The 18577-nt window shown below is 38.2% G+C and overlaps 1 protein-coding gene across 4 annotated transcripts in view; it reads right to left on the bottom strand.

Moving 5' to 3' along the window:
* FGGY (FGGY carbohydrate kinase domain containing) overlaps positions 1-18577 on the bottom strand; it is a 308806-nt gene that overhangs the window by 74830 nt on the left and 215399 nt on the right. For all 4 annotated transcript variants that reach the window (XM_035538252.2, XM_050712118.1, XM_050712117.1 and 1 more), the window contains one exon: positions 11265-11380. In XM_035538252.2, coding sequence (XP_035394145.1) covers positions 11265-11380 — 116 coding nt within the window. The remainder of the gene's footprint in view (positions 1-11264; positions 11381-18577) is intronic.

Below are 18577 nucleotides of genomic sequence, written 5' to 3'. Positions count from 1 at the left end.
AGCATGAGATGAAAGCAATCTGATGTAAAACCTCTTTCCAGGCACTCCATTCCACTGGCAGCTTGTTTGTATCAGTCATACTGGTCAAATATTTTAATGTGTTATTACTATGTGGTTAAGCTCCATTTTAGAGATCAGAGCAACTAAAAAAAAATCTTTTCCTACCAGGTTCTCAATTATTGTATTCCTAGTTAATGAGCACTAAGGGAGCAATTCCAGAGATAAAGAGAATCTGCTGCTTCTAAGGGCAGCAGCAGCAAATGACCCTATCGATTCCTTTGGCACCAGCAATAGATCAAAGTGACCAGCAGCACTGCTATCCCCCATGGGCATCAAGTGGGTGAGGACGTGTCCAGGGATGGGTTCCTGCGAGTTGAAGATACAGCGTAATAATCTTGTATTTTAATAAATAAATTAAAGGTAGAGTTTGGCCAGCCTGTTTTATGTAGAGCTGAGCAATTTCTCGACTGAAAGCAACACTTCCTGACCACCTGGGAAGTGACGGCACGTAGAAGTCACCCATTACAAGGAGTATGAGGAGGAGTCTCCTAGGTCACCCAGGTCAGGGAGTGCAGCAGGGAGGTGCCAGCAAGCGAGTACAGCAGACTGCTGTACTGACTCTGCCACTCTACTTCATCCTCCCAGCTTTAGAAATCCCTGAAAGCTCTGCTACATGCCTGTGTTCTTAAGGAGCTTTGTAAAAGAGAAAATGCAGGCTCTGCATGGCCACTCCTGTCATCACAAGAGCTGCTTCCCCACCCACACGAGAGTGAGTAAGTAGGTGTGGAATGGGCCAAGACCTAGAAGGGGAATTATCACTCCCATGGTTTACTCCTCACCGAAAAACAAGAAAACTCAGCTAAGCATCAGTGTGCCTACAATCTGTAAGTATAAAGCTATGAAATGATAAAAACAAAACAAACAAACCAAAACACAGAAAGCAACCGAAGAGGAGCCACAACTGAAAAGCAAAGGATTTGTAACAGATGGTACTTCAGGACCAGGCTAGGAGAGAATGAGGAGATTCTTACTGGAGCAAAAGGCAGTGGCTTGAGAAGTCAAGGGACAGCTACTACAAAAACAAAGGCATTACACAGCTACCCAGCAGGACTTCAGCAGCAGGTGCTGCCACCCTTAAATCCTACCTGTCAGGGAAAGAAGCTGTCAGAGAGGGAGGAAGGGAAATGAGAACCGCCTGCACACAGAGGCCGTCAGTGAGAGCATTACAGGAGGCTGTGTAAAAGAGGCAGTGAAAGAAACGAGTCTCCTCAAGACTCCTGCCAAAGTAAATGCATCGAGTCTTTTGTTTACAGTAGTCTCCTGTGCAAGTCATTTACCTTTGCTATAATGATTTCCAAAATTAGACCTACCCAAACAAACCCATAATGGCTGAAGCTGGAGAACTTTCTCTTTCACATTCGTACAGCTGTTTCACTAACGCAGTGCCTCCACAACCTTTTCATTTTCTGTGAGACGTACTATTTCTAGCTATTTTTCCCCTATAAAGCAGCAAGTTTACAAAAGGAAAAAGCTGTCTGAATCTCTTCCTCCTCTTTTATCCTTTTTCGAAGACTAATGTTCGAATTTGCTATGATCAGGTTTTGTTTAAAGTATTTATGTGGTACCAGTGACCCTCTACTTTTTCAGGCAGTTTCCACAGCAACTAGCTATTTACCAGACGTAACACACCAGGCAGACAATACATTTTCAGTCAACTTCAGTGATCAAAATTCACTCTACAGTCTTACTAATATTTAACAGAAGTAGTTTTTTTTCGTACATAGACCTTTTTCAAACAACAAAAGCAGAGCGCAGCAGGGGCCCAGTTGACTCGGCTATGACATACCCGTTCACTTGAGAACAGCTTTCCTTCCATCACACAGAACACAGTTGCACTGCATATGCAATTATATATGGCTGCATATGTGCATAAAGATATATTAAAAAAAAAAAAAAAAGGAAACGGGGCTGTCCCTTTTCTTCACTAACTTGACACAAGCAAACTTGGAGGGATGTAACAATCCCTTGTTGAAATCTCTGCAGCCTCAGGAAGAAATCCAGCCAAATGACACACGGTATCTATATTTTACAAATACTCCTCCAAAACTGGTCAATCTAAATGCTTTTTAATTTAAAAGACAACACACAAAATAAATATCCCGTTAAATAAATAATTTACCACGTGGATTGGGAAAGTCATTTGGTTAAATAAAACGGTGCTGAATAACATCACAGGATACTGGAGCTTAGTAAAAAGAAGGACCATCCATCCATATGGATCTCATAATAAGTTATGTAAGGTTTTTTTTCCCTTCTCTGAACTGCATTATTATAGGTTTTGTGGAGCATTTTCTCCAAATATTTTGTAATACCTAGAACAGCACATTTAGATGCTTAGTTCATTACAAAGCTTGCAGGCAATCTCTGATATTTCTGTTTTATAATAGCAGCGTAATAGAATGCCAGAATTCTGGGATATGCAAGGAACCTGAGTGATATAAATCTTCCGTTATGTCATCCCAACCCTACCTACATAAAATATATTACTGACTATCCCACCCTATTACATACAATACTCACATTTAACTGAGGTGTGACTGATTGTTCTGCAATTTTTAAACCTAGCTGATGGGCAGAAACGGGATCATTAAGAGATGACGGAAACAGGATAACGATGTGGACTAGAAAATAATATTCACTTTCCTTAGGACTGAAAGTATGATGGTTAGAAGAGTGTTAGAAATGGTCATATGTATTTTGTTTTTAACATGGAAATATCTTCCATAAAATTTCCCACGTGGTAGTTGAAAACTTGAGAATTTTCCTTCAGGAAAACCCAAACAAATTGCGATATTATAGGCCACCTTATTTAAAAGTGAGAAAACCAGTTGGTTAAACAAAATCATTTTTAGCTTTCTTCAGTTCAAAATTAATCTCTGTCTATCTGAACTGTCACAGTAGCTTGAGGCAAGTCTAGTTTGGGTCCTTTCCATCCCACCTTCCCATACAGCTTATGCCTTTCACTGAACTACAGCTCAACTACCTAACATGGAATTACTTAAGGCAGACATTAGGTTGCTAAATACAGGCAAAAGCAGGCAGATCTTGATTCGATAAGCTGAAAAGTAAATTGGTCTGCAGACCATAGGTGCCTACTTCAACAAATACCATTTCCTTCTTGTCCAAATGAAAAAGGGCTACTTCATGTATAAACAGAAAGCTTTCCTGGTTGAAGGTCAAAAGAAAAAGAAGAAAAAGAAAAAGAAAAAACAACATTCTGCATCACTGGATCATTAGGCATATACATTGATGGATGTGGTTGGGTTGTCATTACTAGATTTCAGTGAAATAGTGCAGAATGAAGATTCCTCATAATGCACGGTTCACTACTCACTACGCTGACATGCATATGGGTGTACAGTACATGTATTTAGATGGCTACGTTAACTAGGTGTAAAGTATTTGCATCCGAACTCAGCCGCCCTACTTCATATTTCTGCTTGCAAACAGTAACTTCAATATGTTGATTATTTCCATTTCTGACACTTCACAGTACAATATTCCTTACAGTCTCCAGATACTGTACCTCAACAAGCATCATCAGTGTAGATGACGTGACTATTGCTGTACTTTCAGAGTTGCAAGTAATCAGACTCTGGTTTGGTACAATACGTCACTTAGATTGTACAGGCAATTTAACTTTTACTAATTATGGATTACTACATAACAGAATGGTTTTTTATTACTGTATTTTTTTTTAGTATAATTCAAATGATAACATCTCCTCTTTGAAGAAATAATTACCCCTTTTCAAAACTGAAAGAAATGACAGACCAAAAATAACCCGATCAGTTACCGAAAGAATGCTTTTGAATCTTTCAGCTAAGCTTCTGATACTTGTACAGTCTTATTCCCAACCACATTCACACGGTATCCACTTCTAATACCCATACTGAGAAGATACTGATGCATTATAAAGGGTTCAGAAATGAGTTGAAAAAGCAATTATAGGGATTGAGAAGTATGACAGTTCGCATAAGAGTTTTGGTGAAAAACCTTGAGTAACTCAGTGTTTTTCTTTAGCAGAAAATTTCAGTCTGTGCAGGTCAGGCATGTCACTACAGTCTGGCAGACCAGAGTAAGAAGTTAAAATTTAGATGAAAAATGAATTATTTAATTAAGTCATTAATTTTGAGCAATGAGAGCAACTAACAATCAACAACCTTTATGTCTGAAGTGGGCTCTGTCACAGAAAATTAGAGAGTCAAGACTGGTTCTAAGATACACTTTAAACTACTTAAACATCAATTTTAGGAAGTACAACAGCCTCTGACTTAGAGGATGTCAGCAAATTGTTTGAAATAGCCCTTCTGGTTTTATAAATCCTGACTCAAAGCAGACATCTCTGTTTTAAAAATCATCTCAGCATGAGGCTTGAGCAAAAAATAGGCAATGAACTAATCAGGACCAGGGAGATGATGATCCAGGTAAAAAGAAGAAATGACCTACAACTTTTCTGGGAATGGATGTTTTGGATTTGTTTTTTTCTTTTTTCCCCTCCTTTTGCTTTCCTTTTTTTTTTTTAAAGAATTGTATGAAAAAGCATGTCAACCTAACCGATTTAAATATTAAGCAATCACAACAGGCACAAAGGCTGCTCAAAGCTTCACCTATGACTATTAAAGTCAAAAATTCAAAGAAAAAGCTCCTAGTTTTCATACTTAATAGGAAGAAGTTTAGGTGTCCACAGTGGGTAGTTTTTAATTATTATTATTAATTTATTTTTTTGAAAGCTCTAAGCTTTTAATACTAGTCATCTAACCTACAATGAAGCCTGCAGATGCAAGAACACAGCACAGTACTCCTCACTTCTTGCACAAGAGAGGAGAACTGGAAAGGTACAGTCTGCCAGCAGAACCCAACCTGATGATAAAGAGGATGACTGATGGTTCCCTTCCTTAGGGAGGAAGAAGAATTAAAAATTGTCACCCAGGAAAGGCACTGAGATAAACCTGAGCTGTCTTATTCATTTTGAAGCAGTTTAATCCAGCCTATTGAAGAGCAGTTATTGGAAAGAGCAAGAAAATCTCAGGTGGAGAACTCAGCTGACAGGACATTTATGAAATTCAAGAAATGGGCATGCAAAGTCCTGCACTGCAGTGGAAGAACCCCATGCACCAGGACAGGCTGGAGGCTGACAATCACAAAACAAAACAAAACAAAACAAAAAACAGAAAACAAAGGTCCTGGAGCTCCTGGTAGGCACCACGTCGAATACAAGCCAGCAATGTGCACTTGCAGCAACGAAGGCAACAGCATCCTGGGCTGTATTAGGAAGAGCATCACCAGGTTGATGGAGGTGATCCTTGCTCCCTACTCAGCACTGGTGAGACCACATCTGCACTGCTGTGTCCACAGTACAGGAGAAACATGGATGTAAGAGAGCAAGGCCAGAGAATGGCCCCAATGACAACAGAGGCATGTCATACAAGCAGAGTTTGAGAGCTGAGACTAAGCCCAGCAATGAGAGGGCTCTGGAGGAAGATCTTACCAATGTGTATCAATATCTGATCGGAGGGAGTAAAGATGACAGCGCAAGACTCTTCTCAGTGCCACCCAGCAACAGGACAAGAGGAAATGCCCACAAGCTTAAATAGATGAAAGTACATTTAACCATAAGTACAAATGTGTTTACTGGGAAAGGGTGGCGAACACACAGAAACAGGTTGCCTAGACAGACTTTGGAGTCTCCATCCTTGGAAATACTAAAAAAAAAAACACCTCACCTCAATTGGACACAGCCCTGAGTGACCTGCTGTAGATGACCCTGCTTTGAGCAGCGGGGCTGGACTACATGATTCTCAGTGGTCCTTTCAGTCCTCAACTATTCATATGATTCAGTGATGTCAAAATTAAGAAGAAAAAAAAAATCACAAGAATATGTTGCTTTTCTGAGAAAAAATATTTTTAACATCTTACTGCTGAATCATATATTATGAAATAATGCCTCAAGCTTTGAGGAAGAAGACACCCTAAAACCTCTTTGCACTGTGCCAGTTTCACCTCCTTCACAGTTGCTACAACTCTTGGACACGCTGAAATGACAGGAAGCCAGAAAAATGTTAGGATATTTGGAACACTCTTCACTTGTAAATTCCATGGATTCTGACAGCATATAAGTGTAAATATCCTGTGATTCATCCTTTTAATTTTGTTCAAAATTGTAACATGTTTTAATTTATTTGGGATAGGAAAATACAAAAGAAAGATAAAAGGACTCCATACTTAAGAGAAACTTTTTTCTTACTGTTCTCTATTGCAAGGCATGGTGTTTGAAGTTCATTGTTACAATCCGGTTTTATGAAGACCTGGCAGTTACAAGCTGACCTGAAAAAATCTGTCTCTCCCAGCCTTCAAGGAAATCCCTCATATACACTGGAGGATCTAGCATCAAAGGCCTTGGAAAAGACAGAAAATTGGCTGAACTAATAGACTGACCATTCCCTTCTAGAGGTCGACTGAGGCAACCTGTGGAAAAGGGAAAGCATTCTTACTGAGGCTGGCTAAGCAGGAAGCATGGGTAGCAGACCCAGAGTGGAATTTAAGTAGAGGGGTGTAGAAAGACCAGAGGGTGTTCTTCCTTACACCACCGTCACCTGCAAAGTCAAAATCAAACATGAAAGAATTCTAACAGCCTTACTCTAAAGCCAATAAAGAGAAACGACAGGTTCAGAGACAAGAAACAGCAACAGAGTGAAGACAGGAATAAAACTGATCTCCAGACTACCTGATGCGAAAGTTTAAGGAAAAAAAAATAAATTTAAGAATGTTTTATAATTTTATGAACAGGATTGGGAATGGTAATCATCTACAAAATCCAATCTTGTGATCTCACAATCTGTACGTGCAACAGTTATTTTCATTAGTATATTAAATTCAAGTACTCTTAAGTTCAAGACAGACACTGAATTTCCATAAAACCTGTGAGATTTAAGCAATCCAAATACTTCCCTCAGTTCTGCCTCAGATGTTCACAAAGATCTTATAATTATCAGCCATGTATTTATTCACTTTTGAGGATGTGGCTCTAAACTCCTACTCAGGAAAGGCTGGGAAGTGGGTTTAGAAAAATCATTATGTTGAAGGGCTGCATTTCCAAGAATTATGTCTATTTAATATATATATATATAAATAAATAAAATCAGTGTGCCATCACAGATGAAAGAAGGTAACAAGCTGCTGTTTATAAAGGATCAGTATTTCAGCCTTCAACACACAATCTACAAGAACGCTAAAACCTACCCGGCAGTACCTGCAACGTTCTCTTAGACAAATTGAGCCATATTCAACAAAAAAAGGGACCTGGCATAAAATATTACCATTCAATAAAAAATCATTATTTGGTCCCTTAAGTAGCCCCTGAAGTAGAGGGTTGTGGTGGAAATTTATCAGGCATTTTCCTCCAAATGGAACACACGCTTCGGTACCCTAAGAGGTCTATAGTACATGAAATTTTAACGGAATTGTTAATGTCTTTCTAGGTTTTATAATACCACAAAGAGATACTCATCATGCACTTTCGCCACAGCAGATAAATGCTAATGCTTGTAGTACACAGCGTTTTCACAGTGGTTTTGAATACAAGCCATCTTCTACTCTCACGGTGGGCAAATTAATGAGATCAATAAATTTTGCAGTATTTCCAGATACAAATCTTTACCTTCACAAAAATGCTCGGTAAATTCACAATGTACAGAAGGGACCACAAACAACTTCTTATGTGGATTCCCTGAAAGGTTAGCTTGCTCTGAGAAATGCAGAATGTCAAAGGCCTGGGAATTTTCATATGTGAACCCACACTTTGATGTGGGAAACATTTGTGGAAGATGCAAAAGGTCAGAAGTGAGGGTCACCCTTATCAACAAGGTTACATGTTAAGTTAAACTGAAACTACGAGAAGCATACTACCTGGAACCACAAGCAGCGCTCTGATTACAGTAAATATATTTTTAAAGGGCAAGACATTTTAAAAGTGATGTTTAAAAGTGTATTTATCAGAATAAAGAAAATTTTACATTAAATAAGTTTTTCTCAGGTAATTTCCATAAATATTTTCAGTGTCATGAAAGCTAATGCTACTTCAAAAAAAACTCTAGTCGTAGAGATTCATTGTCTGATTGGAAACAATACTAATTTCAATTACAGATTTAAAAATGCACAGTTTTTCTGCCTATTTTTAATTGGTAAACTTTTTTTTTTTTTAAAACAAGAAAATCTCAGCTAATTTTATCTTGTGATTTTTGCTTTGTTTATAACGAAATTATGATTCAGAGCCTAGTGCTGTTAATCTTTTAGGACAGATATGGGAAAAAAATACTATTATCTCTCTTTTCAATGGGAATGTGCAGGCATTATAATCCATCCTTGTATTCGAGCTAAACAAACCTTGAGCAGAGGGATGTGGGCTTGGGCAAGCTCTACAGGAGAACAAAAAAGGAAATTCCACAAGAATTACTTCAGACTTATTAGGGTTTTGTTTTTATTTTTATTTGAGGAGGAGTTTTTGACTATGTACAGTTCCCCTCCAACCTACTCCTACCGAGGTTATCTGTCAATTTTGGGCTCCTTAATCTGCAAGGCAGCCAAGTGCACTGCTGAGGATTCGGGTCTGTTGGGTGTAGCACATTATTATATGCCTCCTGAAAGCACACACGAGTTACTTATACAAAAGGAAGGCAATTTCTTTAATGTGCTGAAGTTAACAGCAGCTGAGGTTGTTCACTTCATGGGACAGTGCCCTGAAGTGGTATTAGAAATATAGCCTCAGCTGAGTTTGTGCAAAGCATAATCCTGTGTTTGCTGTGCTCAGTAGAGTGTCTGTGGACTCCTGGGAGGAGGTCTGTGCAATGATGCTGCCTCACCACCACTGCTGACACCTCTGGAGCTGCTAGAAGCCTTCATTCCACAAAATACAAGACAGTTCTAGCTGCAGATCGACCAGTGCTGCTGGCACTTCCCTGGTAGCTGCACCTACACTATCCTGATTAATTTAAATTAAGTAAAGGAAAGCTGAGCTCATTCAGAGTGCCTTTACCACGTCAAGTAACACTGAACACTCATTAAACCAAACAAAAACCCCAGCTTTCACTGGAACGATGTTACCGCTCCCATACAGTGACACTGATAAGATTTGGGGTGGCAGATAAAAAAACACTTCCCCAGCACACAACACAGACCTCAGACTTGTGGGGCAGCTTGGGAATGAGTTGGTTTGTTCTGGTGTCTTTTTGTCTCCTTCTGAGGCTGGATCCTACCAAGAAACTAACAGGCACAGCTCAGAAGTTGAAGGAAGAGTAGTTGCTGTCTGGTTTCCACATTCATACAGGGAGCTCCTTACTCCCTCTTCATAGACATGTGAATGAAGGTCACTGTCCTGCTTTTAGATTTTATCACAATTGAGTATAACGAATGTAACAGCTTCCTTTTTGAAAAAAGGCAAGGTCAGAAAAATAGGTCATGGAAATAACCATATATTATACCTGAGGCCAGGTTTCAGCGCTATTATACAAAACAAGAAGCATCTTATACTTTAGATACACCTAAGATAATGAGCCCAAAGATCTAAAAAGGTGAATTTTCAAGGTGCACTACAGTATGTACTCCTCAGAAGGTTCAAGTTCTAGCCTACAGTTTGATTTAATTCTCTAGGTCAGATTCTGTTCCTCCAGTTCCGGCTGACATGTACCCACGTATTCTATGTGGAGTTTCTTGAAAATCAATGCAATTGCCCAGGGAACTAGATGTTTTGCCATTAACTGAGGAATTATTGTTTTTCTTTCAAGAAGTGCCTGTCAACAGAAGCTAATTTACTGATTTGTTTTGGAAATATTTTTTTTTTAAAAATGTAAACCTGGTATTTGAAATTCATTGTTTTTGTCTTGCCAAATTTTGAGCCATATATAGATTACTTTTATGAGGCTTCCATCACTACAAAAGGCCTTTTTTATAATGGCTACTGTATCGTTTGAAACATGTATGTTTAATTACTTAAATGGCAAATTGCTTTGCACTGCCTTTGAAGTACATTGCATAAATATTGAATTAAAACTTTAACTTACACTTCATAAATAATTTATTTAAACAATACTATTCCACAAGACCATCCACTGCTGAGATGTTCAATTTTCTGGTAAAAACATGAATTTATTGCAAGTCTTACTTCAACTTATTGTTGAAGATTTGCTAAAAGCCATATGTGATAGATGTTACAAGAATTGTATTCAAACAAAAACCTCAGGAAGCTGAAAGTCTTATGCTCTAGTAGGTTTTAGACCTTTGCATAAGCTGTTTCAGTGGCAGGAGGAAATGCTGAAATCTATTCAAGGAAGCTTTCAAGTACAATTATCTGATACACCTGAAAATGGCTTATAGTACATTTTGTGATGATCACAATAGCTTATAGATTTCCTTATATTTCATTTCACTACAGTCCTCCCTTTGCCATTTCTTTTTCATGTTGCTGCATTTAAACTGCTGTACAAACTTGTTCAAAGTGCTAGACATAAAAAAAAAAATCAAAGGAAATTTCAGATAATTAACTTTGATGAATGAGCATATTTTAATTCATGTCTGGTAATATTCTGGTTAATGACATGTCTGCTTAGGACATCCATTAGAAGTCCATTAACTTAACAGAGAAAGTCTAATAAAGTTATCCTGGAAATTTTCTGGTATATTAACATCATGGACTTTTAATGAATATCTGCTGTAGGAATTGCTATTAGCAAGGCTACCATTGTAATTAAACTTATACTCTAAGAGAATAAAGAAACAGTATGAAGATACTAACAAGCAGAAGAAGCACATTTTTGGAAAATTACTGTAAGAGAGATTGGTATAGGTTACAAAACATGCTAATTGTAGCAGATATATATATATTTTTTTGTAGCTTGCCATCCAATAAACCAATATCAAGTGCTTCCTTCATACAATCAATTGCTGAGGCTCCCCACTTAATTCTCTGTTACTGAGATTGAGCAGCAATGAAAGGCGAGGAGACACAAAATTGAAAAACAATTTTTCATGACAATGCCAAGTAAAAAACTGTATTTAGGAAAACTATTACCTATAGGTATCCAGCCTTGTTATCAACCCATCTGAAGATTCATCAAGGCCTTCCACGCTCCTGCTGACAATCACAGTAATATAGCTAAAGGTCTTTATATGTGTGTGTGTGTGTGTATAAAAGAATCCCCCCAATATACCTATTTTTTCATACTTATCCTTCACCAATTCTTCTAAGCCAACGATATTCCAGAAACTGTCATCCCAACCTCCATCTGAAGTGTATGTCCACTTGCACACTAATGTACAGAGGGACCTGAAAGGAAACAACATATGCACAAAATCAGGAAAACTAACACAAATGATTTTAAAGTTGTGACTAGAAAGACAGTTGTGCAAAATGATCTCTTCATTGACTGCTCAAAAGTTCCAAGCATAATGCTAACTTGAAAACAAAAATTGGTTACTGTTCCGAGTGTATGCCTTGAGATAACCTTAAAAGGACCTTACGTTTAAGATTGTTTCCTGCTAAAACAGCTCCTTGTCTTGCCACTTCATTGCATAAGGGAGTCAAGTAACAGGTCATGCACATGCGTAGAAGACAGTATACCAAGAACATTACAGCTCCTCAGCAAGCAGCTCGGGGAAAGATTCCTCCCTCTCCAGTCTGTACCTAAATAGCAGTGTTTTGCATGCAGCATGTCCTTAGAAAAAACTTCTATTAATTATGTTCAAGCTGAATTACAAGTTGCAGGACATGATGTATGCCCTGATAATTAGATTAAATAGCACTGCCTCAATACCTGCAGGTACAAAATGCCTTTATCAGGTGAATGTGTACGAGCAAAATCACATGCAACTACGAGAGCTTCTGTATAGCATGTGTTCAAGCACCACTATCATCAGGTCTGTATCTCAGAAGAAGCTGATGACAGACCAGTGACATGCTGAAATAGCATTAGCCATGATGCAAGTGAGTGCAACATTAAGCTCTTGTTTCAGGTCTCGTTCCTGATAAGATGATGGTGAACTTCACTGTGACAGTAAAGCATCACAGGGGCAGAGTACAGGAGCAGAATATAAACAAAACACAACAGCATGTGCACAAACTCTATTGCAACAGATTTTTTTCCCCTCCTAAAGTGACCCATATGCCCAACCTCCCATTTGCCCCGAAACATGAATAATGTTCCTGAAGATTTAGTATTTAACCAACCGTTGTCTGTCTGAACACTAAGAACCATCTCAGAACATCAGTATTTAATTGTGCTTGAAAAGTCAGTAAAGTAGAAGGTATTAATAATGCTAACTACTACTGAAAACTTCAGCTATCTTTAATCTTCAGAATACTGTTGAACCACCAAGCACAAGACAGCTATGATGCATCTCAAAGAAACACAACATAACTGTTCTTGAGGAGAAAAGCCCCTTTAAGGGATTAATTCTTTGGTATCTTACAAGATAACTTATTTATGACTCATTTTCAGGTAAGGTGTACTTTCACAGATGTATACTTTTTATTAGGATTTTATAATCTCAACAAGCATCTTCAGCACAAACTGAATTTTACTAAAGCATCTGAACTTATTCTTGCAGTTTTGCAAGAAAAAGTTCAGATGCTTTAGTAAAACTAACACAAAAATCCTCTCTACAAAGAATATTTTCTGAGTTAAAACAAACCCTTCCTTTTTTACTACATGAACTACCTAGGGACCTAAGTAAGGAGAACTAAACTAAAAGTCTCATTGCATTACATATTGTTACATTACCATAACACCCAGGAAAACCAGCTCCGGACAATGACCCCACCACATACAAGGTACAAATGCTGGAAGATTGCTGCCTTCAGAAAACTTAAAAATAAGACAGCAACGTAGTTTAGAGAGGTGTCTGAAGTAAGCCATGTATGTCAGCACCTAGAATCCATACCTATAAGCACATTCAAACCCAACTAGATACTCAAAACACGAACCGTGCAGTCAAACGAAGAGACAAAACATCTGCTAGTAAAGATGCCATTGTACTTCTCCTATCTAGGCAAAGGAGGGCTTCTTATTTTACAGCTGTATCAGAAAAGTATGCAATAAACATATAAGACATTATCTCTCTCCCTTTGAAAAGGAGGTTGCTAAGAGAATGCAGTCTGCTGCTTTCAAATTCAACAAACACCCCTGGCACAGCTTCCTACTCATCTGATAGAAATACCCTACAAATGATGCGACAGTGCATACCTCTCCTCCACTAAAACCCTAATAACAGAAACAAGGAAAGAAATCAGCAAACAGAACAGAAGAGAAGCTATTTTTATTTATTAGCTGCAAATCAAAACTGCAGCTTCTAGGCACTGATACTGTACACATCATACAGCCAAATGAGAACAGAAAGAGACTTTCCTCACAGCTAGAAAACTTCTGCAACTCAGATTCACCATGTTTTGGGGGTTTACAATGAGAACCAAGGATGCAGAAGTGAGGGCAGGATTACAGAATCATAGAACGGCTTGGATTGGAAGGGACCTTAAAGATCATTGGCAGCTAAGGACACTGTTCTCAGTGTATATCCTCTTGTCTGACACTGAGCAGAAAAGATCGTGCGATTATATGGACTCCGTATCCTCCCAGTTTCTCATTCCAGGACAGAAATGTGTATTTTAAATGCATAAATGCATCACATTTTCCTTCATTCTGTTCTTCTGGAGTTACTTCTTTTTTTTTTTTTTTCAACCAGAGGACTTCTGCTGTTCATTGACATTCCCATTGCTTAAAAAGGTGCATTGCCTTCTCTTTGCAAGAAGCAAATTGTAATGTTAATAAGATCTATCTTGTTAATATTACCTGTCTTGGAAAAAAAACATATGGAGATAACTATTTAGAGCCTTAAAAATACGGTAGAGATTATTTCAGGGTTGCAGTTCAAACAGTGTTTAAGTCTGCCTCCTCCTCTTCCCTCCCCTCCCTTTTTTTTTAAAGCAGTTTAGGAATAGATCAGACAATTACAGTTCAGTGTCTGGTTGGAAAACAGAAAAACATATGACTGTAACTATAGCAATGATAATGTTGATATAAGAAATTCCAATGTCCAAGGATTTAAAAGCCAAACACAGAAATCTAATTAGAACCTTTGACAAAAACTGGGTGAATAAATAAATTCTATGCTGAAGAAAATACTGGGGAAAAAAAAAAAACATTTTCCCCAAATGAGCTCAAACATCTCATTTAAAAGGAAAATGAAGACACAATTTCAATGAGAGATTATTTCATGACTTTTTAGGAAAAATTTAGACATAAAGAGTGAAACAATAATGCATTAAGTTTTCGCAAATATGGTAAATATCGAATCATAACAATTTATCATCAGAACTGAACATGTATTTTTCTAATTAGATCAATGCTATGAACTGTTGCCACACCCTAAAAAATGCTCTAAGGATGACAGCTAAATGTCACGGCTTCGCACTTTCAAAGATCACAAAGCAACTCCCTCTGAGTCTGTGTGCTTATCCAAAGATAAACTGCTCTGCAAGACTCCAAAGAGCAGGTTTTAAACAAACAGGGGCCAGTTCTTCCATGCAGCTCACTCTCAGCAGCACCTCATTACATATATTACACACATATACACACATATACATATATTACATAATTACATTACATATAGGCTCACTGAAACGGCGTGAACAGGGGACAGGCAGACTGGCCCCATCCACTGAATTCCAGCTTATTGGAGCTTTCTTACTGGGTACTGCTGAACTTATAAAAGCGAGCCCATAAGAGTTTTCATCCTGTCTGTATAGATTTATAAATGCAAAGTGCTTACAGAAAAAGGATAAATAACGGATTTCTAGATGATTTTTTAATACAATATAGAAAATATGAACTGGGAAGGGCACGTCTTCCCAAATGAATCAGCTGGCATATTTATATAAGTGGAAGGTTTTGATATGAAGGCCAACCTCAAATCTTAGCTACAATCTATCTCATGCCACTAGGTTTTCATTTTCATGGCCACAACAAGAACCTCAAAACTCTTTTTTTGTAAATGCTATACAAGCATTTGTGTTTCTCTGGGATTTAAGGTTCCTATTCCACCCTTGATGCTACTTATTTGCCACATAAAAAGTATATGTTTAATTAAATAATATAGCTTTATACAAATCTTTAATATCTAAGAGAAAGTACTGTAATGCAGAAGGGCATTCTCCTCTCTTAGATAACAGATCAAGAAACTCAGTTAAAGGATTTGAGACGTCTGTAACAATAGATAAACTTTACGACATGGTTCAAAAGAACCTAGATGTGTTGTGTTGGTCTGCCACTCACCTGATAAGGTGCTTTAATGATTATACACAGTTGCTAGATCTGTATAACCTAGAGAGCTGTATACACATGAAGAAAGAATAGCTTATTCATGTTTCTTCACCTTTGAATACAATGGCATAGATGCATATCAGTTTTATTTCCAATCCCCCTTCAACATATCACCCTGAGGAACTGATAGCTACAACGGTACCTTGGGAAATCTGGATCCAAAGAGACTGGCCAGTAAAGAGGAAGTTGAGGAACCAAAGCATTTATTTAGCAACTCCTAAATTTTATGAGATGAAGCACAGACATTAAACAGTCAAAGTACTGATGTTCATTCTATCATATTCATTTTTTTCCTGATTATTTGGCTGTGCTACCTCAATTATTTGGTCATAAACGACAGGCTTGCAGCAGTTGATCCTGGATGAACCAGGTGCGTAGAAGCCAATGCCCCCCATACTTCACCACCAGAGTCTGCTGGGTTCAACAGTGCTCAGCTGATAGGCAATAATCCAGGACACAATCCTCTCCTGACTGCCTCATCTCACAGAGGACTTCAGAAGACAAGGAGCAGAACCCATCAGTAACGCAGGCTGTATCTAGCCAGGCTGACAGACAATGAATTCGAACTCTTTTCTTCAAGCGCATTCCAAATACAATGAAATTAAAGATTTCCTTTCTCTGTTCAGAACAAAACATTTTGCTCAGGATACTCCCACTGAAAAGCAACACTTTCAAATGGAAAACTTTAATTTAAACCATATTTTCAACAGGAATATGATTATGTTTAGAGTTTCTTACAAATTTTAGTCTACAAAAGGATAGGATCCTCCTTGCATCCAAGAACCTCAAGAAAAAAAAATCCCTAAAATTCATTACAAATTAGATTTGGCTGGGCACAGCTTATTATACAATCCTTTCTGTTACAGTCTAGGTTTGAGTTCTTGCACATCTCTTGCTGAGAACTGGCTGCGAATATGCTGAAGTCCTGTATGACCAGAATCTCAGTATGCCCTCATAAAAAAAAAAACATGAGTTTCAGTGTCTTCAGTGACTGAGCACCTGAGTTGCTTTGGCCATGAGTCTAGTTGCTCTTGATGCCTAACCTTTTGAAGGTTGGTGAGGGCAAACGGTTCTTTCCAGACAGCATTCTGGCATTATTAGTGTGTGCTCCAAGTTGGTTGATACAGGCTCTGCCCCCATTGTCTTCCCATTCTGAATATTTTCTCGCACTCTGTTGTGCTCCTTGGAGAGAATGAAATTAGATACACTTACAGAAAAATGGGAAAGACTGTATGGTCTTAGTTATCTGCATGCAAATGTATCTAAAAGACAAAGGTTATAAAAAAACTTCTGCACAACTTTAATATTACCTACTGAAAAGTAGCCCAAGCTTTCTTTGCAGAGAGAACACTTGCTATCTTTGACAACAAAATACATTTTGGGCCACGTTCTATAATTGCAGTGGTCTTCTAGATGTCATCTGAATTTGGGTTATAGGTTAATTGAAAAGTCTTCTTAACAAGAAGATTTGCAAGAAGAAACAGTTTCTCCCTGAAAAGTGATTCCATAAGGAATTTATACATGAATTTCCATTCAACATGGTTGGTACAATACCAGTTAGCCTGGAAAGTGCATTGGCTGCCAGCTTTAAAGACAGATACCCTGTCTTGACCATCCTGAAGTGAATGGAAGCTTTGCTCTTGATTCCAAAGCAAAGGGATCTGCTTCATTCATCCTAACGGGTCAGAAATGAATTCAAACTAATTAATGCAATTAATTTTGCAGGCATCATTAAACAATGAAAGGGTTTCATCACAAAATGTGTTAAATGGAGCACTTTAATGAAAAATGTCCCTGCATCCTGGTCTCATATTGAGAGAGACTTGGTGGTGATGAACTAAAACCAACTGCACCTGCTGAGGACTGTACCCAACACTAAGCCCTACAGAAGCTAGGATAAAGTACTGCAAGGTCCCAAAAGGAATAGTGTGCAGTAGGATAAAGTAACTTTCTGCAGAAAGTTTCTGTTGGCCAGATTTATTTAAAGCCACAGACAATCAAGAACTAAGAAAGCTGTATGAGGTTCTGAAAGCAAGGAGGAGACCTGAAACGATGGAGTGTGACCATCACAACATCAAATATGTTTTTTCTTTTGTTCTGCAAACTTTAAATTTAAAGCAGATTTCAAATTCAAACTGGAATCCGGGGCTTAGGTTCTGCTCAAATGAACTTCTCCACATGCAGACATCTGGACCAAGCTGTCAATGTCCTCCCAAATTATGCATCCCAGTCTTGAGGCTTTTTACAAAAACGAGCAATTCAACACTTCGTCACAGATCTGACTGTGGTTTTTCACAAAAATGTTCCAGACAAAAAATTAAGACATAGCACACATACTCTCACTATCCAAGGTTTATATTAAGCAGAACTGGGCATTGGTGCTGCAAAATCCTAAAATATAGCAGAGATTATCATAAAACAATAGGAAAACAGGCAACTATTTTCTGCTCCATTATAGCTAATGTCATATATGTCAATACCTGACCTTTAAATAGAACCAGATTCTTAGTTACATATACACCACTGTTGTATCTGTCACAACAATGTCTCTGCCTACCTGACGTATTTGGCTGCTTGGGGGGAAAAAGGAAAAGAAGAGGGTAATTTGTCCTAAGGGAACGCTTCTCAGTAATAGGAGAAAAAATGTGACACCTAGTCATTTAGTCTTGGAGCGTATAAAATGTATGAGATGCTGCCCATGTTAAGTGTTGGCTAAAAAGAATCAAAGAGCTGTGGGTTGAGTTCACAGCAGTGTAAGAAGAGCTGCACCTGTTGTCACTCAGTTACTACCGTAGATCTCCCGGGCAGATTAGTTTTAAACCACAGGGCCAAGTAAATCTGGGTGTGCTCCATTTCACATGTGCTGTCTGCATTTTACTCATTTCACCTATTCAACAGCTCTTTAATTGCATGTACACAAACTGAAACCTGTCAGGGTCTGTTCCTTCCACTTAACTGTGCAAATCCCAAGTTCCTAATATTTACAACACGTTACGTTCTATTATTCATGCCTTTGACCTAAACCCTATGAAATTCCTGCTTGCCCAAACCCATTGTCTTAGTACAGCAGTGCAACGTGACTGTTGCCTGACAAGGGTTTGCTTCTAACAAAACATTAAACATGCCAAACAAAAAGACAGGTGGAGAAG

This window comes from Cygnus atratus, chromosome 8, assembly GCF_013377495.2.
Source record: "Cygnus atratus isolate AKBS03 ecotype Queensland, Australia chromosome 8, CAtr_DNAZoo_HiC_assembly, whole genome shotgun sequence".
In the NCBI taxonomy this organism is placed as follows: Eukaryota; Metazoa; Chordata; class Aves; order Anseriformes; family Anatidae; genus Cygnus; species Cygnus atratus.
The sequence above is the reverse complement of the archived record's forward strand: the minus strand, read 5'-3'. Positions and strand labels throughout refer to the sequence as shown.